The sequence below is a fragment of the Saccopteryx bilineata genome, chromosome 1, assembly GCF_036850765.1.
Source record: "Saccopteryx bilineata isolate mSacBil1 chromosome 1, mSacBil1_pri_phased_curated, whole genome shotgun sequence".
Taxonomy (NCBI): Eukaryota; Metazoa; Chordata; class Mammalia; order Chiroptera; family Emballonuridae; genus Saccopteryx; species Saccopteryx bilineata.
In genome coordinates this window covers 141,640,310-141,664,646 of record NC_089490.1, presented here as the reverse complement: position 1 = coordinate 141,664,646, position 24,337 = coordinate 141,640,310, and the positions used below count along the sequence as shown (strand labels likewise).

Here is a 24,337-nt window from a genome sequence, read left to right as displayed (position 1 = left end):
CTGTCTGTCTGTTCCTATCTGTCCCTCTCTCTGTCTTTCTCTCTGTCCTTGTGACACACATACCAAAAAAAAAAAGAAGAAATGAAGTTCTGATACATGATGCAATATGACTCAACCTCAGATTCACTGGGCAGAGTGAAAGAAGTCAGACCAAAGATACATACTGAATGATTCTATTTCTTTAAAATTCTAGAATATCCAAACTAGTCTAAATGGGGCTGATTAGTGGCTGCTTGGGAATGGGTGTGGGGAGGAATGCTATAGTAGTCAAGGAAGCTTTTCCAGGTGGTAGATGTGTTCACTGTCTTGATCATGGTGATGGGGTTCGTGAATGTTTGCATGTGTTACCACTCATCAAATCACACATTTTAAGTTTATTATGTATTCAATTACTCTTAATAAAGCTGATTTTAAAATTGATAGAGATTATGAAAGGACCTGGTTAAAACTTATCACACTGTTACTTTAAGTATGCATAGTTTATTCAATAAAGCTGTAAAAAGAATAGAAAAATGAATATATTATTTTATATTTAAATTGTCCATTGGAAAAACATTTAATTGGCTGGGAAGATAGTGGGAGCAAGGGGAGACTTTCCTATAACATTCAGGATCACGTGGGTACAGTTGCTCCAGTTCCCGCCTCCTCGGAGGGAGGTCCCCCATAACGCCATCAGGGTTCTCTGCATCTGGTCTGGGGACAAGTGTCAGCCTAGGTTCCTTATTTTTATAGATGGTAACCATAGGGTGAGGCAACATTTAGTGTAATTGTATTTGCAATGTCGAGGTTGCGTTTGGACTGGTTCTGTTATGACATTCAAGGTGATTGTATTTACATTTAGGATGATTATAACTACATACCTCTATATGTTTTGTGTTTAAGGAAGTTAATGTGCAGCTGACTTTACCTCGGTAACAAATTAGTTCTTTAAAGAAACATTAGAATATAATATTTTACTCTTTCTTTTCCCTTTAATGACAGAGCTGTTGTTGAAAAATACCTGCTTGAAAAGTCTCGCCTGGTCTCTCAGGAGAAGGATGAGAGGTAGGAGATCTCCGTGAGCAATTGCATTTGCCTTCCCTGTGGAAGAGAGAAGCAGAAGTTCTGAGGTCCCGGAACTCTCATAGGAGGCGTGACACAGCTCCCCAGGGAGCAGGGCCTGCTCTGTGGCCCCAAGCTTTGTGCTTATATTTCCTGAGTCACCTTTTTGTGCTTGTTTGCCTCCCTAGGACTTTTACCCATGTGGTTAGATTAGTCATCTCTGATTGACCAGTGAGGAAGACATACACCCGCCCACCAAACCCCCCACACCTCCAAGAAATCTCACTGGAGAAGCTCATGTTTGGGGAGTTTTTAAGTGATACTAAGAATCGACTTGTTGTCTTAAATTGCTACATATTTGAGGTGCATTTTCTTCCCTGGTTTGATTCTGAAGCAGTATTAATCGTGGTTTGAAGAATAACTGTTGCTTGGCCTCCAAAAATTATTTTTTTCCCTTAATTTTGACCTGCAGAAACTACCATGTGTTTTATTATTTGTTACTTGGCATCAGTGAGGAAGAGCAAAAAGAATTTCAGCTCAAACAGCCTGAAGATTATTTCTACCTCAACCAGGTAAACACCGAGCCCTAGCCACAAATTCCACCTCTTTTCCCTATGGGCTGTTTATGCTCCGCCCGAGGTCAGAGGCCATGTGCCTTGGCCCTCTCCAACCCCCAAACTGGCTCCAAGGAGGCCCAGAGGAGGCAGCATAAAGGAACCCATTTATTCCCCATGTCCTGGGCTCTGCCCCGTTAGTTCCAGCCAAAATCATTCCCACACACCACCCTCTCCAACCCAGAAATACCCAGTGTCGCTGACTTTGTTTTTTAGCATAACTTGAAGATCGAAGATGGAGAAGACCTAAAGCATGACTTTGAAAGACTCAAGCAGGCCATGGAGATGGTGGGCTTCCTCCCCGCCACCAAGAAGCAGTAAGTGGGCTGGCTAGCCATCCCACCATCTCCTGCGTGGGCACCCCCAGATCTTATGGTCACTCTCTGAGATCTGAGTGCCACCCCATTAGAGGCTGCACTAAAAAGGATCACCCAGTGATGATAAGCACAAGGGACTCTCATCATTAGTCATTGGGAGATGCCGATTAAAACCACAGGGGCTTTTGCCCTACACTGTTAACATACTTAACAGTATGGAACTATATACTGTACTTAAAAAATGGTTAAGATGGGGCTCTTGCCTGGTGGCTAAAGCATCGACCCAACACCCAGAGTTCATAGGTTCTATCCCCAGTCAGATCACCTATGAGAAGCAATCAGTGAGTACACAACTAAATGGAAAAACTAAGTGAAACAATGAATTGATGCTTCTCTCTTTGTCTCTCTCCCTGTCTCGCTCCCTCCCTACCTTCTTCTCTTCCTCTCTTCCTCTCCCGAAAATCAATGGACAAAAATGTTTTGAATGATTTCTGTGGTAGATTTCTTATGATGTGTATGTTACACCATTAAAAATGTTTTTAATTTTTGAAAAACACACAGGGTGTTCTGCACACCTGCTGGTATATCCAGCAAGAACACCCACACACTGCTGGGGTTGCAGATTGGGCCAGCCACTTTGGAAAACCATTTGACTGCTTTCTACTACAGCTGTGTGTACACAACGAAACATACATTTGCTCACTGAAAGGCACGCACACAGATGCACAGAGCAACCTCTTTCATAACAGCCCCAAAGCCTGGAAACCACCCCTAACATGCCCACCAACTAGAGATTAAATAAATAAACAAATGTCAGTTTATCCATGCAGGGGTCAGCAGACTTTCTGGAGAGGGCCAAATTATAAATATTTTCAGCTTTGTGAGCCAGACAATCTCTGTTACATGTTCTTCTCTGCATTTCATTTTGCTTTTTAAAGACCTTTTAGAAACCAAACCAAAAACTTCTCGAGGCTATACAAAAACGAGTACAAGTTTGCCAGCTCCTGGACTACCACACACAGCAGCAGCAGTTGTGACTGGAGATGCCGATTCTGTCCCTAGGGGAAACCTTGTCTGGAGACATTTTTGGTTGTCACATTGCACGTGTATGGGATGCTGGTCAGCATCACACAGTGCCCAGTATACCCTTCCACCCAGCAAAGAATAATCTAGGCCCAGGTGCCAGCAGTGCCAAGGCTGTGTGATAAGCTGGTCTGTAGCAGTGAGAGTGAACCAGCTGAGCCTATGCAGTAACATGCGTCGTCCCCACATCACAGTTTTCAGTGACTGGCCACATACAAGTACATATGACAAATCATGGACATCAAATTCATGGATGTTAAATATCAGAACAACAGTTCCTGTCTGGGGCAGGGTGGTGCAGAGCCTAGAACGTTATATTCCTTGGTCTGAGTGGTAATAAATGAGAACCCATTCATTTGGTGACAGTTCATTGCCACATTTGGGAATTGTGTAGTTTTTTGCATGTGCATGTTATGCCTCCATCAAAATATTTTTAGCACCCCTCTTACAAAAATAAAAAATAGAGATATCTTTCTACCAAGTCACTTCTCACAGAGAAAGACCCCAACAGAGGATGGGATTCTATGTTTTTCAAACTTTGTATGTTCTGTCTAGAATTTAATAGGGTTTCAAATTCAGCCCACCTGGCTAGAAGCCTCTATCATCTCACAGTTGTAGAAACTGCCCCAATCGAAGCTTCTTTTCTCTCCCAGGATTTTTTCTGTCCTTTCGGCTATCCTGTACCTGGGCAATGTCACATACAAGAAGAGGGCCACAGGTCGAGATGAAGGCCTGGAAGTTGGACCCCCCGAGGTGCTAGACACACTGTCACAGCTTCTGAAGGTACTACTCCCTGTCCTTGGTCACCATGGGATGTGCTGAGCCACCTCAGGAGAGCTGAAACCACTGTGGCCTCAGAGTACCCAGAACTTTCTATAAACTAGAGCCTATACCTGCTTCCTTGCCACCATCTCTACCAAGTCCCTTTCTCCTTTCTGAGGGACACCCTCCTGGGCAGGGACACCTCCCACCTCAGCTCCTAATGCAGAAAGACTCCTTAAACCATAGTATTTTTGTTTGTTTGTTTGTTTGGGGGGGTGTATTTTTCTGAAGTGAGAAGTGAGGGCAGCAGACAGACTTCCGCATGCATCCAGACCAGGATCCCCCCTGCATGACCAGGAGGCGATGCTCGCCCACCAGGGGGTGATGCTCCACTGCAACCTGGAGCCATTCTAGCACCTGAGGCAGAGGCCATTGAGCCACCCTCAGCACCTGGGCCAACTTTGCTCCCATGGCACCTTGGCTGTGGGAGGGGAAGAGAGAAATAGAGAGAAAGGAGAGAGGGAAGAGTGGAGAAGCAGATGGGCGCTTCTCCTGTGTGCCCTGGCCAGGAATCAAACCCGGGACTTCCACACACCAGGCCAATGCTCTACTAGGGCTTTTAAACCATAGTTTGATCAGCGAGCTCATCTCCTCATCAGACCTGCCATCTTCTTATTATTGTTTCTCAACCCCAAGGGCAATGTCTGGAAGCATTTTTCGTTGTCACAATTTAGGGGGCTACTGGCATCTAGTTGGTGGGGGCCGTGTATGTTGCTTAACATCATATAATGCATACAATGGCCACCCCCACAGCAAAGAATGATACAGCCTCAAATGTCATTGGTGCCAAGGCTGCGAAGCCGTGCCCTCATTCGTTCCGTTTGCTAAGTACATATTCCACCTACTGGGGGGTCAGGGCAGCTTCCCCTGTTCCTGCTCTAGACTGCTGCTGGCTAGCATAGGGGACTGGCTTAGCAGTCAGGGAGGGCCAATCCCCTCGGTGGCCCCTGCACATAGGCTGGAATAGCTATAAGTGCAGGTCACCAGGCAGCACGTGAACCTGAGGCCTGCAGTAACACCCCAGCTATGCAACCACACACCCAGGGCTGTCAGCCTTGGGTGTTGAGCAAGCCTCTGGGTGTGACATTCTTAAACACACTGAGCATGGTGCACATTGTAGGTTGGCAGCCCTGAGGGTAGGCTTTGGGCCCACATCCTAGCACAACCCCACTGGTCCTTCTCTGGCCTTCCTCAGGCTTCAGGCCTTGTCTCAATGACACAAGAATCCACTGGACAACTTCTTCATCTCCACACCCCTTTATCTCCCTCCTTGACCTTAAAACAGGTGAAGCGAGAAATCTTGGTGGAGGTTCTGACCAAAAGAAAAACGGTTACTGCCAATGACAAGCTCATCCTTCCCTACAGTCTCAATGAGGTGAGCACTGCCCTGGGCTTTCACAGGGCACTGGACCCCAAACACAAATGAGGGGACATCCTTTCAAAACAGCCAACATCAGTGACATTTTTCCTGCTTAAGTAACAGAGGAGAACCCTTGTGGTGCCTCTGGTTCTCAGGTCAGCTTAGGCTCAGCACAAACTAGCTTAGACAGCAAACTGTAGCTTACAAGTCAGAGCATGGGCCACCTTCGTGTGCATGCTGGTTCTCATCAGCTGAGGTAGTGAGACCTGCAGCCAAATTCGGCCCACTACTAGCTTTTGTAAATAAAGTTTTATTGGCATGCTGCCACACTCATTTATTTACATGCTGCTTTCCTGCTACAGCGCAGAGCTAAGGAGTTGCAACAGAGATCCTGTCTGGCCCGAAAAACTGAAAGTATTGGTTCTCTGGCCCTTTGCAAAAAATTTTTGTTGATCCCAGAGCTACAACGTGACCTTTCCAACCTAGTGTGGGTCCCTAAATGTTGACAAGGTGCCTATTTCTGGCCTTTGCCCCAGCCTGGGTATTTATGGTGTGTTTTTCAAGGGCAGTGTGACTGTGCTTGCAGCTTGTACAGCAGCAGGAAAGTAGCCACAGGGAGGATTTTTAGTTGGTGGTGGAAGCTGCTTGGGCATCTGATGGGCACCATGGACAGTCTGAGCCACCAGGGGCACCCTGTAATGTACCGGACCCCGGGACCCCCAGCAGCACGGCTGCCCCCCTGAGGCACCTTGTGAGAGGAGCCAGGCTGCATTTCTCAAGCCTCCTTTTCCACAGCTTCCCAGGAAAGGCAAAACCAGAGGGGTGTTCTAGGTTTTGATTGCAGCCAACTATGTCTGTCACAATTTATATCTGAACACATAAAAAAAGGAATTTCCTGTATGTAAATTAGACCTTCATAAGACCTTTAAAAAGTTGTTAAAGTCATCACTGCTTTTATGATGTTGGTCCAGTGGTGCTCCTAGAACAGCAAGGGGCCTGGCTTTGAACCCAGCTGGGCCTCCTGGCTAGTTTTCCCTCCTTGAGCCTACGGTCCAACCTCATCAGTCCCAGTAGCTCTGAGGAGTGAGCTGACACATGATAAAGACTTAGCTGAACCACACAGGCTGCTGGGTCAAGGCTTTTCCGTTCAGGCTTCATTGTGCAAGGAAGTCTGAGGTGACAGGGTGGTATGAAAAGTCAGGAGTGTCAGATGAGTTGGCTATTTAAAGTCACTACCTCAACTTCCCCTGTGTGCAGACCTCGGGGTAGTGCCTGCGGGGCCCATTTTGCTGAGGTTTGACACCCTCTCTGTGCTCACAGGCTATCACCGCCCGCGACTCCATGGCCAAGTCTCTGTACAGCGCCCTGTTCGACTGGATTGTGCTGCGCATTAACCATGCCCTCCTCAATAAGAAAGACATGGAAGAGTCTGTCTCAGTGAGTGCCCCGCCCCCACCCCATTGCCCTAGCAAGCTGGTCTGAGGGAGACTGTACCCTCTCTGCCACTCAGGTGGATGGCCTGTGACTTTGGATGCCAAGGCGGCTGTAGGCAGTGTCAGCCAAGAAGCCAGTTCCTCCCATTCCAGGGAACAGAACAGGATGTAATTCTCAGGGCCCAGCATGAAATGAAAACACAGGCTCCTTGTTCAAATATTATAGGTTCTGCCCTGAACTGTGGTAGTACAGTGGATAAAAGTATCAACCTGGAACTCTGAGGTCACTGCTTCAAAACCCTGGGCTTGCCTGGTCAAGACTCATATGGGAGTTGATGCTTCCTGCTCCTCCCCCCTTTCTTTCTCTCTCTCTCTCTGTCTTTCTCTCTCTCTCTCTTTCTCTTCCCTTCTCCTTCCCTCTCTCTCCTCCCCACTCTAAAATGAATAAATAAAATCTAAATGTGTGTGTGTGTGTGTGTGTGTGTGTGTGTGTGTTACAGGTTCCAGGGCAGCGATAGCAGAGTATTCAGCGAAGCACAGGGCCCTCCCAACATGACAGAACTGGTGCTCCCAAGGAGGACCTGCCAATAACAACTGTTTTCTTTGTCCCTCCAGTGCTTGTCCATCGGGGTCCTTGACATCTTTGGGTTTGAGGACTTTGAGAGGAACAGTTTTGAACAATTCTGCATTAACTATGCCAATGAGCAGCTCCAGTATTACTTCAACCAGCACATTTTCAAACTAGAGCAGGTAAGGAAGTGCCAGTGTCACCCAACCAAACCCAAGGGAGGACTGGGATCTCCCTAGAGGCTTGGTTTGTCATCACACCTACCCCAGAATTTTCTCTGCAAAAAGGGAAAGTCAAAAAAATTCCACCCAGCCTGGGATGAGGCAAACCATTGGGGATGTTTCTGGCCACATGTCAGTTTTCCACCTTCTTTCTGCTCAAATGTGAATGTCTTTTAATGGGAAAGAAATGGAGTTGCTTTATAAGCGTTTGCTTTGGTCAACAATATTGATTACCAATGTTATATCTTTTCAGTACTAAATACTCAGCCATATTTGCCCACATATTACCCTTCACGTTGATGATTTTGACAGGAAAAAACTGATGGGGTTATGTAATTATTTAGCTGATTTAACTATTATGTTTTCTGGCTGTTTGTTGGTCCAAATTGAGTTGTGTGGGAAAAGCAAAGCACAAAATTGCAAAGATTTGGATATATAAAATTGAATTAAGTATATTATTAAAGTTATCTTCACCCATTTCTTTTTACATTTTAAAATTTGACTATAAGTAAATTTGAAGTTATGTAAGTCACTTACATTATATGGCTATTGTAGACATTGCAGTCCCAGAGCAGGGGCCCAGGGGTCAAATCCAGCCCCACTGCCTTTATTTTATAAATAAGACTTTATTGGCACATGGACACACCCATTTAGTTACATATCCCTGGCTGCTTTGAAGATACAACAACAAATCTGAATAATTATGACAGATACCATCTAACTCCTACAGCCTAAAATATTTACAGTCTGGTTTTTTACAGTGAAAGTTTGCTGACTCCTGTGTGACTTTAAGTGTGATGTTAAGCACCTTGCTGTGATAAATGTTTGAAACTGTACATTCTGTTTCATGTCGCTAATTATTAACTGACATAATAATCTTATATAATTATTAATGCACTTCAATTATAATATGTATTCTGTTACTTACACATCTGTATATAGGTATGTGCATGCATACGTAAATACAGGGGTAGGCAAAAGTAGATTTACATTTGTTCATGTGGAAAAGGACATGCCTCTTATAATTATTAGAACAGTTTTATTAACTCAAAACAAGGTCACTGCAACTATAAACCTATTGTGTTTATATGTAACATGTGCTATGTACACATTAGCAAAGCCATGAGATAATGAACTTACTAGATACCCCACCCAAACCCTGCAGGAGGAGTACCAGAGCGAAGGGATCTCATGGCACAACATTGACTACACAGACAATGTCGGCTGCATCCATCTCATCAGCAAGAAGCCCACTGGCCTCTTCTATCTGCTGGATGAAGAGAGCAAGTGAGTCTCCATGTCCTGGTCCATCCACAAACCCGGGCACTCAGTCCAATTTCACAGCCCCTAGAGACTTTCTCCAAATCCAGACATCCCAAAAACTTCTGAGTTTCTCAGACTCAGTTGGCCGCAAATCTTGACCTCACATTTGCGAAATACACGTTCCATTCACCATGGAAATATTTAACATGTGCAATATCTGAACTCTGAAACACGCCCACCCAGGAGTTCTTGGGAAAGGATTATGGGATCTGTAGCTAGAAACTGGGAACAGGGTTTGGTGTATCTTTGCAAAGGGTAGCATGTGGACTCAGGAGTCCAGATGCCTACTGTCTGTGGAGCCTGGCATCCCAGGATTTTTTTTTATTTATTTTTTTGACAGAGACAGAGAGAGGGACAGATAAGGACAAACAGGAAGGGACAGAGATGAGAAGCATCAATTCTTTGTTGTGGCATCTTAGTTGTTCATTGATTGCTTTCTCATATATGCCTTGCCCAGGGGCTACAGCAGATGGAGTGACCCCTTTGCTCAAGCCAGCGACCCTGAGCTCAAGCTGATGAACCTTGCTCAAACCAGATGAGCCCACGCTCAAGCTGGTGACTTCAGGGTTTCAAACCTGGGTCCTCCACATCCCAGCCCGTCACTCTATCCATTGCACTATCGCCTGGTCAGGCCATGTCCACAGGATTTGATGAGAACTGGAAGGGTATTTCTTTTTTTTTTTTTTTTTTTTAGGTGAGAGGAGGGGAAATAGTGAAACAAACTCCCACATGAACCCTGACTGGGATTCACCCAACAACCCCCACCTGAGGCTGATGCTCTAGCTCCAAGCTATTTTTAGTATCTGAGGCAGATGCACTCATACCAACCAAGCAACCCTAAGCACCCAGGACATGCTCAAACCAGTCGAGCCACTGGCTGTGTGAGGGGGAGAGGGAGAGAAGAGGTGCCAGAGGGGAGAAGCAGATGGTCACTTCTCCTGTGTGCCCTGATTGGGAATTAAATTTAGGGCATCCATATGCTGGGCCAGTGCTCTATCCACTGAGCAACCAGCCAGGACCTGGAATGATATTTCTAAGGTGCCTCATACTCAGCCACCCAGGCAGTCACTGAAATCATAGTCACTAAAATTCACTTACTGAATTCATTTTCTGCAACTGCTATAAACAATAGAACGGGGCAGCTTAAACAATAGAAATTTATTCTGTCATGGTTCTAGAGGCCAGAAGTCCAAAATCAATGTCAGTGGCCTGAAATCAAGGTGTTGGCAGGACCACACTCCCTACAAAGGCTCTAAAGGAGAATTCTTCCTGCCTCTTTCCAGCTCCTAGCGGCCCCAGGTATCTTTAGCTTTGGCTGCATCACCCATCTCTGCTTCTGTGGTCACATCACCATCTCTTCTGTCTGTCAGTGCCTCGTCTCTTTTTTTTTTTTAATTAAGTGAGAGGCAGGGAGGCAGACAGATAGACTCTTGCATGCACCCAGACCAGGGTCCACCTGGCAACCCCTACAGGACAATACTCTGCCCATCTGGGGCCATTGCTTTGTTGCTCAGGCAACCGAGCTATTTTAGTGCCTAAAGTGAGGCCATGGAGCCATCCTCAGTGCCCAAGGCCAACTTGATTGAACGATTTAAGCCATGGCTACAGGAGGGGAAGAGACAGAGAGAGGAAAAGAGAGAGAGAGAAGGAGAGGGGGCAGGGTAGAGAAGCAAATGGTCACTTCTCCTGTGTGCACCTGGGACTTCCACATGTGGACCAACACTCTACCGCTGAGCCAACTGGCCAGGGCCTTGTCTCCTTTCCTGTTTTTTTCTTTTTTTTTTTTCCTTGTATTTTTCTGAAGTGAGAAGTGAGAAGGCAGAGAGACAGACTCCCACATGTGCCCAACTGGGATCCACCGAGCAGGCCAACGGGGGGGGGGGATGCTCTGCCCATCTGGAGCATTATTTTGTTGCAACTGGAGCCATTCTAACACCTGAGGCGAAGGCCATAGTGCCATCCTCAGCACCCAGGCCAACTTTGTTCCATGGGAGCCTTGGCTGCAGGAGGGCAAGAGAGAGACAGGGAGAAAAGAGAGGAGGAAGGGTGGAGAAGCAGATGGAAGCTTCTCCTGTGTGTCCTGGTCAGGAATCGAACCTGGGACTACCACACACCTGGCCGACGCTCTGCCACTGAGCCCGCTGGCCAGGGCCTTGTCTCCTTTTCTTATAAAGACCCCAGTCATATTTATCGTATTAGTGCCCACCATTATAACCTAATTTTAACTTGACTACATCTACAAAGACCCAATTTCCAAATAAGGTCACATTCATAACTTCCAGGTATCAGGACATGTCTTTTTATTAACACTTCTTGATTGAGTCCATGTGGGGCTGGAATGATCAAGCTCACCTCCTCCTGCCTCACACCAAGTCCCCCTCCAAGATGGGGACAGATAGTTCATTCACACCAGAATCCAAAAAGAGAACCTTCAGATGAGAGAAAGGGCAGGGTGCTAGGAGTGGCTAGCTAAATCGTCACTTCCGGGAAACACCCAGACCTGTGTGTGCGGGAAGCATAGGAGGCAAGACCAGGCACCCAGCATGGTCAGATCTTTGTTTAAAATCTGGCCATTTTGGCCCTGACTGGTGGTGGCACAGTGGACAGAGTGTCGACCTGGGATGCTGAGGTTGCAGGTTCGAAACCTCGAGGACACCGGCTTGAGCACAGGCTCATCCAGTTTGAGCACAGAATCACTGACTTGAGCAAGGAGTCACTGGCTCAACTGGAGTCCCTCAGTTAAGGCATGTATGAGAAGTAATCAGTGAACAACTGAAGTGCCACGACTACAGGTTGATGCTTTTCATCTATATCCCTTCCTGTCTCTTTCCCTCTCTCTCAAAAAAAAAAAAAAATGGCCATTTTGTTTTATCAGGGATTTTTTTTATTTTACATTGATTTGGATTTTCTAAAATAGTACATTTAAGTATTATTTATCAAGATTACTATACGAGGTGGTCCCTCACTTTCCACACGCTTTCCTCAACCCTGGAAATGATTTGCTTTGTAGCTATAGGATCTTGTCCTTCGACAACAGTGAGCATTGAGCATTGGGGATTCGGAGTCATATTGTACTGCTATGTTTTCGGCAAGGTTGGGTGGGCATAGGCAGGGCATGCCAAAGTCAGCTATGGCATATCCTTCTTGGGAGGCAGAAATAGCCAGGTACAGTGGGTGCCTTATTCTCCCTCACTCTCCTCCCTCTAATGGGCAAGACCCCCTCCAAGACACAGCATCCAGGTGCAGATGGATCTAAGGCCAGAGTCACCCTGTCCGGGGATCGTTCCTGGGAGCTGCCCACCGTAGGTCTAAGTCCCAGTCTTACCATTCTACTCTGCCCCAATCTGACTCACTCCACAGCCCTGAGTGCTTTCTTTTGCCTTTGACCCTCTCATATCAAGCAGCAGGATGCTGCCCTCACCTTGTCATCCAGAGCAGCCTAAGCACCGCCTGCCTGCCCGCCTGCCTCGGTGGCAGAGAACCTGAAACCTGCCATGCAGAGTGGGTAACGGGCCACCATTCTTGCAGCTAACTGTTTGGAATCTTCTTCCCAGTTTCCCCCATGCCACAAGCCAGACCCTGCTGGCCAAGTTCAAACAGCAGCATGAAGACAACAGGTACTTCCTCGGCACTCCCATCATGGAGCCAGCATTCATCATTCAGCACTTCGCAGGGAAGGTGAAATATCAGATTAAGGTAGGAGTCAGGCCCAGGGGGTGGGAAAGGGATCACATGGGTGACACTGAGGCCCCTTCCTTCTGGTGCTTGCTTAGTCCCACCCCTTTAGATCAGTCATGCTGGGCAGGGTGCTCAGACCCAGCCCCAGATCTCCAACTCCACAGGCAGAAACCACTCTCTGTTGTTACGATGGGTTCCAACCTGTCACCAGTCCTTCTTGTCCTAGCACCATTGAGTTAACTTCCTGCCTCTTTCCCCATCAGGACTTCCGGGAGAAGAACATGGACTACATGCGACCGGACATCGTGGCGCTCCTGCGGGGCAGTGACAGCGCCTATGTGCGGGAGCTCATCAGCATGGACCCAGTGGCAGTGTTCCGCTGGGCCATGCTCCGGGCTGCCATCCGGGCCATGGCTGTGCTCCGGGAGGCCGGACGCCTGCGGGCCGAGAGGGCTGAGAAGGCTGCAGGTATGATGGGGGGCCCCACATCACCTTCAAGAAGGGGGCACTCAGAGTCCATTTTGAAGTGCACCTTTCAGTGAAATGCACCTCACAGTAATGTGAGACCATCACCTCTGCCTAGTTCCAGAGCTCTTTTGTCATACCAAACAAAAACCCTACCAGGTGTATAATTGAACATCATTACCCTCATAAGGGAGGAAGGTGGATCCCCATTTTTCTGTGACAACCTGGGTCCCAGAATTGTTAAGTAGCTCCCTTAGGGCCACTCAGCTCCAGACACCAGCCATGGGACTCATTTTACAAAGGACATTGATTAGTAGGAGTACCAAAAGATTAAGGCCTTTATGAGAAATAGGAATGAGTGGTTGCTGATTAGCAATCAGACACTTCACAGTTCCCTATTCTGCTCACGTTTGAGTATTAGGATGTGTTTTTTAAGATAGGTTCCCATCAGAACCACAGCCTCCTCAAAAAGGCAAAGGCCTTCAAGCTCCAGGCAACCCCATATCCCAACTTCATCTTATCAGTGTCCCCAGCAGGTCTGGGCAGCTCTGGTGCCCGAAGTCACCTGGGAGAACTACAGAGAGGAATCATCTCCCCCTCGGAAAAGCTATACCGGTGAGCAAGACCTTGATTTGTCCTAGCTGGCCGGAGCTGGTGGGCAGCCACATTGTTTAGAACAGTGCCAAAAACCCCACATCCTGCACCCAGGCTGGGGTTGATCTTGCCCAGCAACTGCTCAAACTAAAAAGACCCAGAAATAAATAGCACCTGGTTGCCACTTTTCTGCACCCAGGCCTCACTTGGTATGTCATCTACTTTAGGAAGATTTGGTGCAGCTCAGTTTACAAAGGATCCTTTTCATGGTCAGGTTGTGGCAGTTGGTGTGGGGGGCCAAGGAGCAACTGGATTCCTCCCTCAGCCTGGCCAGAGTATCCCAAAAGCAGATCTGCTAAGACACTTCAGTCAGAAACACCAGTACCTCCTTGGTGCACGTGAGATGATGTGGGGTATTTTGTGGCTACTTAGCAATGACCAGGGGCTCTTCACATACCCTAGTTTGTTTGTATTAAGTGTAAAAGCGATCAGGCATGTGCTCCCAGGAAGGTGGGGTGAGAAAAGGACAGATGACTGAACCAGTGACAAAGCCAGAGAAGGGACCAGTGTGTCAGACAAGGCAGGCAGGGTATGCTAGCAGAACGGGCAGTGTGTGCTAAGGCTCTTGGGCAACGAGACCCTGACTTTATTCTCAAGACACAGTTACCCAAGGAGTGAGTCACTAAACTTTTGAATATTAAAAAGTTATTTTATTGTTGTGTCCTTTATAATAACATTAAGAGATGCATAAAAGTATGTGTGTAAAGGTAGAACTAGCACCTGGGTGACAGGATGTCATTTATCTGAAATCATAGTGTGCTGTTTTTCTGCTTTTAAAAAGGTGCATTTTTAAATTGGCTTTTTCATCCAAAAGAGTATAAGTGAAAAACCACACCCTTACCCCTTTGCTTATGGATTTTGGGGAGTTTTTTTCCTGCAAAGACTAAGAGATGGGTGGTCCCTGACAGGAAGCCGCTGAAGACAAGTCAGTCCCCCAGGGCTTAGCCCCCAGGCTGTGGGTCCCGCCCCTGGAGAAACATTTAGTTTATATAGATTCTCCCTTTCAGCTGCTCAATGCTAGATTTCTCAGTTGACGTCTCTGAGGAGTTCGATATTAACGCTTTTGAGGACATCTTTGCTTTCTATGAAAGCAAGAAGTAAGTAGAGCAAGGGCCTTCAAACCCAAGACCAGGGAGGCACAACAGAGGAGCTAGTTCCCTAGGCTCTCAGTGCACTGCCCAGCCAGAGTCAGGAGACTGGATTGGTGAGCCACCAGGCACCAGGTCCTGCAGGGGGTGCTCCTACCATATTTGGTCAAGTTAGGGGGTTACAGGTGGAAGCCTTGTCCAGAACCCTGCTGCTGCTCTGACTGCTCAGGGTGTGAAAGTGAATGTGACCGTTCTGTGGTCTTTGCCCTCTGTGCCTCCCTGGAGGGCAAGGGAACAGAGGTAAGTGAGGCCATCCCACCGGGCATGATGCATGAAGCACATGAGGGGCTGCCGGTCGGGGTCCTTCCAGGCCAACTGCCCAGAGCTGAAACATGCATTTGAAATAACTGGAATAAGGAATTTAAAAGAAAAACAAATCAAGCAAACAAAAAAACAACCTCCCATCTTCACTCTGCATTCATTGCTACCTCACTTCCGAAGTTCTGTCAAAGACATTTGTCATCTACACGTCCTTCACAAATATCTTTTCTCAGAGTGCACAGTTTTCACTTATAAGCTGTTCTCATTGTCACACACCAGTGCCAGAGTTTGGGCCTAGAACATACTCTCAGTTCTGAACCTGAACCCACAGTCATTGAACAAAACAAAGCGATAAGATTAAACTGTTTGAGGTAAAGATCTTCAGCCAGGGTTTCCTACCCTCTGCTCTGTGCCGGTCACTCTCTGGGGCAGGGACTGTCATGTGCACATAGTGGGTTGAGCAGCATCCCTAGCCTCCACCCACCAGATGCCAGTAGTGCCCCCCCCACACATACCCTAATCATGACAACCAAATGTCCCCTCATGAGGAGAGTACAGGGTACATTACCACCCTGGTTGAGAGCCCCTATGTGAATTTCAGTTTATTCTTCCCAAGGCCTTTGTTTTTGTTTATTTATGTCTTTTTTTTTAATGTTTATTTTATTGATTATAAAGAGAGGAGAGGGAGGGAGAGACAGGAACATCATCTGTTCTTGTATGTTACCTGACCGGGGATCAAACCAGCAACTTTTGCACTTTAGAACGATCCTCTAACCAACCAAGCTATCTGGCCAGGGCCTCAAGGCCTTTTTTGAAGGTGACAAGGAGGCTGACATGTGGCCACAGAATCATCAAGAGAAACTATAATCTGCTTCCCTCAGAGAACCCCCCCCACCACCATTTTCAGCAGCCCCTTGATGCTTTTCACAGATTCCAAAAGGCTCTTCAATGTGAGGCTTTTTTCAGTGATATGAGGAACCATGTTGCAATATCCATTGGACCCAAAATAACCCTGGCTCCCCCAGAGGAGGAGAAGCCTTTTTGGGGTGGGGGCTGCTCCTGGCTGAACCCTCCCTCACCTTCTTGGTGCAAGAGGGAGAGTCAGTGGTCATCAGGCTCCCATAACTGCATGTTTTGGCTCCAGTGGCCTGGGGACAGTTCCAACCGTGCCAGGGACCCTGAGGTGGGGGTCCCACTGCTCTAACTTGGTCTCCTTTCTGTCACTGTGCCCCTCCACCCCTTCACTCTCAGCGATTTGCATGACCAAATCATCAAGACCATCAAAGGATTGCCCTGGCAGGGTGATGACCCCCGTAGGCTTCTCCAGTCCCTCAGTCGGCTCCAGAAACCCCGTACCTTCATCCTGTGAGTCCACCCAAGACTGCGGGTTCCTCCCCAACAAGTGCAACGACTGCCTTCCCCGCTCCTGGAACCCATAACGCTGAATCAGCCGCTGCAAACGCTGTGCTCTGTCTTGGTGTTCCGTTCTCACACAAGCAGTTGCTCAGCTCAGTGGCCCTTGTAATGTGCCCAGTCCAGAGTCTGCTGTGGCCCAAATCCCCACCAGCTCCCTGGTGTCCAGCACAGCTTGGCAGCAAAGTGCCTCCCACAAAGTATCTAATCCCAGACATGCAGAACAAGGCTTGCTTCCTTCCCCCACCTTTGCCACTGAGGTCATAAAGAAACTGTCAGAAACGGGGTGTGATTTTGTGGCCCTGCTTTGTGTGGACGGCAGTGTAATATGGTAGAAAGGACCCAGAAAACACATAAACTAGGTTCATACCCAGACGCTATCCAGCTCACTTCCTGGCCTGAGTGCTCTGGGCATTCGGCTTCTGTCTGCAAACCAGGGGTGATGATTTTCATACCCAGCCAGACAGTGGAGCTAGCTGAGAACACAGCTTGTACATACAAGAGAGCCAGTTTCCAAATCCATTTTTATTAGGCCTGTTCCACCCCACAGGGACTAGGGTGAAATCTGACGCACACAGACCCTCACAGCCGTGCACTGTCCAGACCTGTGGGACCCCATCTCCTCAGCTGGTCCTAAAAAATGAACCAAGCTGTGATTTTTTTTTCCAGTGTTTTTCTTTTCTTTCCATAAAGTGTCCCGACAGTGTGGGGGCTGCCCCTCCTCCTTCAACCAACATGTAGCAAATAGATCTGGGACACCTGGCATGCACTGGAACCTTGCAGGGTCCCTCAAAGCTCCACTTGGGGTATCCCCATCATTTTGTAAGATCTATCAGCTCCCCCATAGCCATCTCTGGACAGATGCATGTTCTGCTTTGTAGATTACCAGCCTGCCTCTCCCGCTTCCTGGTGGCCCCCAGAACAAACGCTCCTGTTACCTGCCCAGGGAAGTCAGTGTGCACAGACCATAGTAGAAGCACCCCGCCCCGGTCCTTGGAGAGGTGGTGGCAGTGGCCATGTTGCACTTGTGCTTCTGAACTCTTCCTCCTGCTCTCGCTCCATCTAACCTGCCAGGTGTGGCTTGCTGAACTAACCCAGATCCAGACACCATGTTCCTTCTATTCACAAAACCATTTTTAATATTTTTGACAGGAAAAGTAAAGGTACCAAACAAAAGCAGACCATTCCAAAGGTAAACACTTACGATGCCGTCTAACACTGCCTTGCTTTTGTCTGTCTAGAGCGCCTGGCTCAAGTCATTTTCTGGAAAATGGGTGCGGGGGAGGTGGCTTTTTAACTTCTTTGGTGTCCTTCCTTCCTCTTTCCCTTATCTCCCTCTTCTACCCCCCCCCAAAAAAACATTTATCTCCTGTTGAGATGATTTGGAGGTGTCTTTATTTGGGTTTCTTAGAAGTAGAATTCACACAGGTGATATAGAGAGAGGAGCTCCCAGGAATAGCCTGAAAGGGGGTTGGGGAAGGGCTAAGTAAGGAGTGGGCTCGTCCGGGTCTGGGCCCCAGGAGCGTGTCCAGCACCGCAGAGTTTATGCTACTCAGAGGCAACAGACCCTCTGTCCTCCCCACATCGGGTCTTTAGCTACCGGGAGACATAGCATGTCCTACATGTCCAGGGAGAGGAGGTCCTTCAGCCAAGGCGGTCCCACCAGTTGGGGAGCCGAGAGCCTAGCAGCTGTGGATGGTGTGCACCCAGGGGCTCTGTGCAGCCTCCTCACGCAGTATGTGCACGAATTGTGAAGTTTGCAGAATAAGAGCAACCTCTGGTCTGGTCAGCAGAGGGGACAGTGCAAGTTCTCATCAGCTGGTAGTGAGGGAAAGTGCTCCTTGAGCTACACAAAGTGAAGGCTGTGCTCCATGGCCCCTGCCTTCCAGGAACTCAGGCCACCAGAGAGGCTGTAATCAGCCTTCCTGACACCAATGCCATTTGCAAGGCACAGCCCACCAGTCCTGCCAGGCCTACCTGCCTTCGCTTTCTAGTAGTCCAGTCATGAGACCTCATAAGAGCTGCCACTCCAGGGAGCATTGTCCTGGCTCCAGAATCAATACCTTCCAGTGCCCATTGGGGCCTCAGGAGAGCAGGCCAGACCCTGTGTGTCTGCCCTAGAACCTGTTGGATTCCAAGTCCCTGAAGCTCATCATCAGTATGACCCTGCACGACCGTACCACCAGGTCACTGCTGCACCTGCACAAGAAGAAGAAGCCACCGAGCATCAGTGCCCAGTTCCAGGTAGGTGGCCCAGCACTCACATGGCTTAGCCAAAAAAAAATCAACACAGGCAGCTGACCATTATTCCAGGGTTCCTGACCCTAGCAGTGCTTGACATCTGAGGCTGGATCATTCTCACAGGTGGGGGCCACCCTGTGCATTACAGAATGTTGAATAGCATCACTGGTCTCCACCCATCAGATGCCAGAAGCATCCTCAAGTTGTGACAAACAAAATGTCTCCAGATATTGCCAAGTGGCACAGGGGATACAGAATCGCCCTGGTTGAGAACACCAAGTTAAAAAAATGCACGAGTCAGTATGGAGGTTTTAATGTAACCACTGAGCTGTGTCCACAGCTCAGATTTTCCTTTTTTTTTGTCTGGCTGCCAGGAAATATAGAGACACTTTTTTTTCTTGGGATGAGAGCTCTTAGGCTCTACTCTTTTTATTTTTTTTAGTAGAGAGGGGGAGAGGGAGGCAGGAAGGGAGAGACATGAGAAGCATCAACTCATAGTTGTGGCACTTTAGTTGTTTATTGATTACTTTCTCATACGTGCCTTGACCAGGGGGCTCATGCTGAGCCAGTGACCCCTTGCTCAAGCTAGCAACCTTGGGATCATGTGTGATCAATGTGGGAACATTTTTTTGTGGAAGTTCAATGGCTGCTGACCCTCACCAGTAGGTTTTTTATTCCTTCTCTTTCTTCACAATCTGAGTCTTTAGGTCCCATCTCCCGTTTTATTTTTTGAAGTTACCTCATGTAGGAGGTCCTACAAATCCTTTTTGGAAACAGAAGGCCAGAGACCAAAATCACTATACAGATGGTCCCTTCTAAGGCTGACACATATTTTAAATCCCCAGAATGAGTTTATGTAGTCCCCTCCCCACCTTCTACCTGAAGCAAAGATAACAGCTAGGTGACTTTAGAAAGATAGTAGACCTTAGTCACAAGGACCTCACAGTTCCCTCATGCTCCTCAGGGTAGCACAGCTTCCACTCAATGTCCAGCTATAACCTTCCATGTCCCACATCAGCATAGACTCCCCTGATAGAGGCAGGCGACCTGGATCGCCGCACTGAAAGGTATCCCTCAGAAGTCTCAGCTTGACATCTTGTTTCTCTTTCCCCAGACATCCCTTAACAAGCTCCTGGAGACGCTGGGAAAGGCAGAGCCCTTCTTTATCCGCTGCATTCGCTCCAACGCTGAGAAGGTGAGAGGCTCCCGGGTCTTGCATCTCAGGGAGGTAAAGGGTAAGGTCTAGTGGCTGCAGGGGGCGGGGTAGGAAAGGTCTCAAGGAACCCGGTGTTCACATAGGTTCTGGGAACTATAAACAGTGCAGTGGCCAGCGGTGGGGCCTGGGGATCAGTGGAAGGCAGCAAGGGCAACCACAAGCAGGGATGTCATCTGGACCATGGAAGGGCCCCAGAGGGTTTGCTGGAGGAGGGACAGGTCTAGGGTGCTCTTCAGATCTACCCCAAAAGCAGCCATTGCACATTTTACTGAAGCGGGGGCTGAGGTCATGCAGCAGGAGCGCAGAGCCTGCTGTTCAACCAGACGCTTCTTTAAAGACAGAGCACTGGTGGGGCTCCAGTGAAAGGCCCACACCTCAATGCCAGGAGTCCACTTTGCTGGGGGCTGTGTGGGAATCTAGGCTCCCTCTCTGGCACAAGTAATCCCTGAGCAGGGGACCCTGGTGGCTCTCGTCTCCCACACCTTTTGTCTCTACTCTTCCCATTTCCCAGGCTCTCCCTGCTCTTGGCACACTCTGCTAACGTCCAGAGCCCCCTTCTCCCTGCCAGATGCCATGGCTTCCTCCCTCTCCTTTCTCTTCCTGCCTTCCAGTTCCCCCAGTGGTGTCTCAGAGAAGATCTTTGCTCCCATTCTTCCGGCAACAAAATCTAGCCCTTTTTCCATCAGGAATTCTTACTTCAGCTTTAGACAAGCCAAGAAATGATCCAACAAAACGTGCTCTGGGTAGGGGCTGTGCCAATAGATGATTCCTTGAGGTGAAGGGGCTGTCTTCTGCATTGCGGGGTATTAATCAGCATCCCTGCCCTCCGAGAGCCCACCAGATGCCAGAAGCAACCCCTCCCACCCAGTCCTGACAACAGCCCCCCAAATGCCATTCCCTCCCCTCCGTCCTCTTAAAATAACATCCACTGGCATGGAGGCCACACCTCTGAGGTACAGGTTTGAAGCCCCCAGCCTCTTCTTTCCTTCACCTCTATGGCAGCAGACATCTTCCTACATCCCTGTCAACCCCTCAGCCTCCCCCCTCCTTCTCTGGGCCCTCATCCAGCTTTCCCTAACGTCCTCCTCAGCACTCAGCCCAGGGTCCATTCTCCTGTGACACCTCTCACAGGGGCCCTGGCACACATGCGTCTGGCTCCCCATGGTCCCCACCCCCAGACTGTTCTCTCTGTAGAATCCCCAGTACTTACACTGGTGCCTGGAATAGAGTATGTTGGGGGTTGGGGCTTTTTAGAAAGAACTCTCTTTATTTTTTTTTCTTTAATTTTTCTATTGATTTGAGAAAAAGAGGAGGAAAGAGAGAAACAGAAGTATTAACTCATTGTTCCACTTAGTTTCATTTAGTTGTGTACTCGTCTGTTGTTTCTCATATGTGCCCTGACCAGGGATCGAACCCACAATCTAGGCACACTGGGATGATGCTCTATCCACTGAGAAACCCGGCCAGAGCCAGAAAGTACTCCTTACAACACATTATCCTCCCTTCTCTCTCCCTTTCTCTCTCTCTCTCTCTCTCTTTCTCTCTCTGACTCCTCTCTCTAAAATTAATAAATAAAATCTAAAAATAAATAAATACAAATAAAAATAGCCTGATCTGTGGTGGCTCAATGGGTAAAAGCATCAACTTGGAACACTGAGGTTGCCGGTTCGAAACCCCGGGCTTCCCTGGTCAAGGCACATATGGGAGTTGATGCTTTCTGCTCCTCCCTCCCTTCTCTCTCTCTCTCTCTCTTTCTCTCTCCGACTCCTCTTTCTAAAATTAATAAATAAAATCTAAAAATAAATAAATAAATAACACATTATCTTGAATTAGGCAGTGCCTGACCTGTGGTGGCGCAGTGGTGGATAAAGTGTCAACCTGGAAACGCTGAGGTCGCCGGTTCAAAGCCCTGGGTTTGCCTGGTCAAGGCACATATGGGAGTTGATGCTTCCTGCTCCTCCTTCTTCTCTCTCTTTCTCTCTAAAATGAATAAATAAAAAAAATATTAAAAATAAAAGAATTAGGCAGTAAGGCGTAACATCTGTCTCTTGGACACCAGGGATTAGAACAGATCAGCAGCTTTTCAGATCAGCAGCTTTTCTAGAAAGAATGCATGCCCTGAGCACCACTGCTGACTAGCCTTGTCTCTTCATTCCAAAAATCATAGTTGGAACAAGGAAAGGTGGGTCCCTAGGTGCCAACGGCTGCTGTACTCGGGACCAGCTGGGTTGTGTGTGTGTGCCGGACTGCATTCGTACCTGGAATACCTCAGGGGCTTGCCCCACACCTCCCATCCCCAGCCGCTTACAGGCCTCAGTGTCTGGCCATGGGCACCTGCCCTGATCACTCACATCCCATTTCAGAAAGAGCTGTGCTTCGACGATGAGCTGGTGCTACAGCAGCTGCGCTACACAGGCATGCTGGAGACTGTACGGATCCGGAGGTCAGGCTACAGTGCCAAGTACACGTTCCAGGTAGGCTGAACACATGTGGTTGCCCATGACACTGTGGAGGGCTGAGGGCCAGCCACCTTCCACCTCCAAAGGTAATGCTGCTCTGGAGCATGAACCCATCAGGTTACTTTATGCCAGGGCTTCTCCACTCGCACCACAGGCATTTGTACCAGATCATTCTCTGTTGTAGAAAGGCAGGTTTTCTCAGAAAATGTGACTGGGCCCAAGCCAAGCCTCAAAGGATAGAGAGATATGAAACCAAGCCTAGTGGATCCCTGTGAGGTTGAAACCTTTATTGAGCACATTTTTTTTTTATTAATTGATTGATTTTAGAGAAAGAGGGAGAGAGAAACATTGATTTGTTATCCGACTTAGGCATTTATTGATTTCTGTATATGTCCTGGTCAGGGATTGATCCCACAACCTTGGCATATTGGGACTAGGCTCTAACCAACTGAGCTACCCTACCAGGGTCATTGAACACCTTCTGTGATAGATGCTTTTATATCCAACTCTTTTATTCTTCCAACCAGCAGCAAGAGGGACCTGGGTCCTATTTTCCTGATACAGAAACAGAGTCCCAGGGAAGTGATGACCTCAGAGATGGCTCCCTGGGTTTCATTGAAACACGAGGAATCATTAGTAATTGCACATTGGTGAAGACCAAATTGTAGAGCAGTTTCTCAATCATGTTATCATTGATACATGGGGCTGCATGTGCACCATAGGGTAATGAGTAGCATCTCTGGCATCCACCTACTTAATGCCAGTGGCACATTAACCCCCTGCCCCAAGTTGTAACAACTCAGGATGTCTCCAGACATCACCAAATGTCCCCATGGGTCAGCATGGCCCAGGTTGAGAACCCTGGGCTCATAATGCTAGCTAGTCCCAGCTGCGTGGTGCTTGAGTGAGCACTGGCCCCAAAGCCAGAGGTGGCAACACCTGGTCCCTGTTCAGATTTACCCATATGGCCTTGGGGACTTCATCATATCATGCCCTTCTTATCTAAAGAATGGAATCATCTTTCTGATCCTATATAAATAGGAAAAGCAAAGTTACAGAAAACGTATAAAATATTAATGTGTTCTACTAATGGCTGGCTCTTAAAATTTAATATACTGGAGTTATGGTCCAGCCCTCTAACAAGCCATAGACTGTGAGCCCCCCAGTGTGGGCCCATCTTCAGGCACCCTCCCCAACAATGCCAGCACCAAGCAGGCCCCCAATAGCCACTCACTAGCTAACTGAAAGATCCAGTGCTCAGTGTCTACAACAATCTTAAGTTTTAGACTATTCAGGAAGTCCAGGATTTTAGCTTCATCAATACCATTTACGTTAAACCAAGTTTCGGCTTCAGAAACTCAGTTTGATGAGGGAATTACCATCCTTGTTGGTGCTCACTCTGATTCTCCTTTCTTGGCCAAAATCACACAGGATTTCATAGAGCAGTTCCAGGTGCTGCTGCCCAAGAACACCCAGCCCTGCAGGGAGGTCATTTCCACCCTGCTGGAGAAGATGAACATAGACAAGAGGAGCTACCAGATTGGAAAGACCAAGGTCAGCATTCCCCCATTAGGGGTGTCTATAAACCCATACCCTACCTATGTCATACCCAGGGCCCTCCCACAGCCCTGGGCCATACAGTGAAATCTAAGGGACTCTGCTGAGGAAATCGGTTTCTGGGACCAAGCATATTATTTCTTCCTGGCAGACAGAGGGTGTGCCTGTGGGGCTGGGGCTCACACATGAGGCCTGTTCCCAGTGTTTCCACACGTAGGCTGCAGACAGCCATATCATTCCACAGGGTGTTTAGGGATTGGGTGGGTTTCCTTCGCTCGTCTTCCCTCCAGAAACCATCTCCAACCTCTGGATGTGTGTTGGTTGCTTCTTGTCCAACAAGTGCCGAGGTCAACTCCTTGTTATAACTTAACCTGATGTGAAAAATCACTTCATGGTTCCCCAACACGTGTGATCCAGCAATTCTACTCCTAGATATTGACCTAAAAGAACTAGAAACAGGTAT

The 24,337-nt window shown here is 48.1% G+C and overlaps 1 protein-coding gene across 18 annotated transcripts in view; it reads left to right on the top strand.

The window, feature by feature from the left end:
• MYO9B (myosin IXB) overlaps positions 1-24,337 on the top strand; it is a 90,555-nt gene that overhangs the window by 46,589 nt on the left and 19,629 nt on the right. For 8 of the 18 annotated variants that reach the window (XM_066270634.1, XM_066270570.1, XM_066270579.1 and 5 more), the window contains exons 4-20: positions 982-1,044; positions 1,514-1,613; positions 1,872-1,972; positions 3,709-3,838; positions 5,163-5,252; positions 6,558-6,674; positions 7,286-7,420; positions 8,625-8,746; positions 12,337-12,478; positions 12,724-12,928; positions 13,450-13,540; positions 16,240-16,353; positions 17,554-17,593; positions 18,523-18,645; positions 19,757-19,837; positions 22,222-22,332; positions 23,749-23,871. In XM_066270634.1, coding sequence (XP_066126731.1) covers positions 982-1,044; positions 1,514-1,613; positions 1,872-1,972; positions 3,709-3,838; positions 5,163-5,252; positions 6,558-6,674; positions 7,286-7,420; positions 8,625-8,746; positions 12,337-12,478; positions 12,724-12,928; positions 13,450-13,540; positions 16,240-16,353; positions 17,554-17,593; positions 18,523-18,645; positions 19,757-19,837; positions 22,222-22,332; positions 23,749-23,871 — 1,888 coding nt within the window. Of the gene's footprint in view, positions 1-981; positions 1,045-1,513; positions 1,614-1,871; positions 1,973-3,708; positions 3,839-5,162; positions 5,253-6,557; positions 6,675-7,285; positions 7,421-8,624; positions 8,747-12,336; positions 12,479-12,723; positions 12,929-13,449; positions 13,541-14,586; positions 14,677-16,239; positions 16,354-17,553; positions 17,594-18,522; positions 18,646-19,756; positions 19,838-22,221; positions 22,333-23,748; positions 23,872-24,337 lie in introns of all 18 variants that reach the window. The other 10 variants (XM_066270599.1, XM_066270561.1, XM_066270691.1 and 7 more) reach the window with 8 other exon arrangements.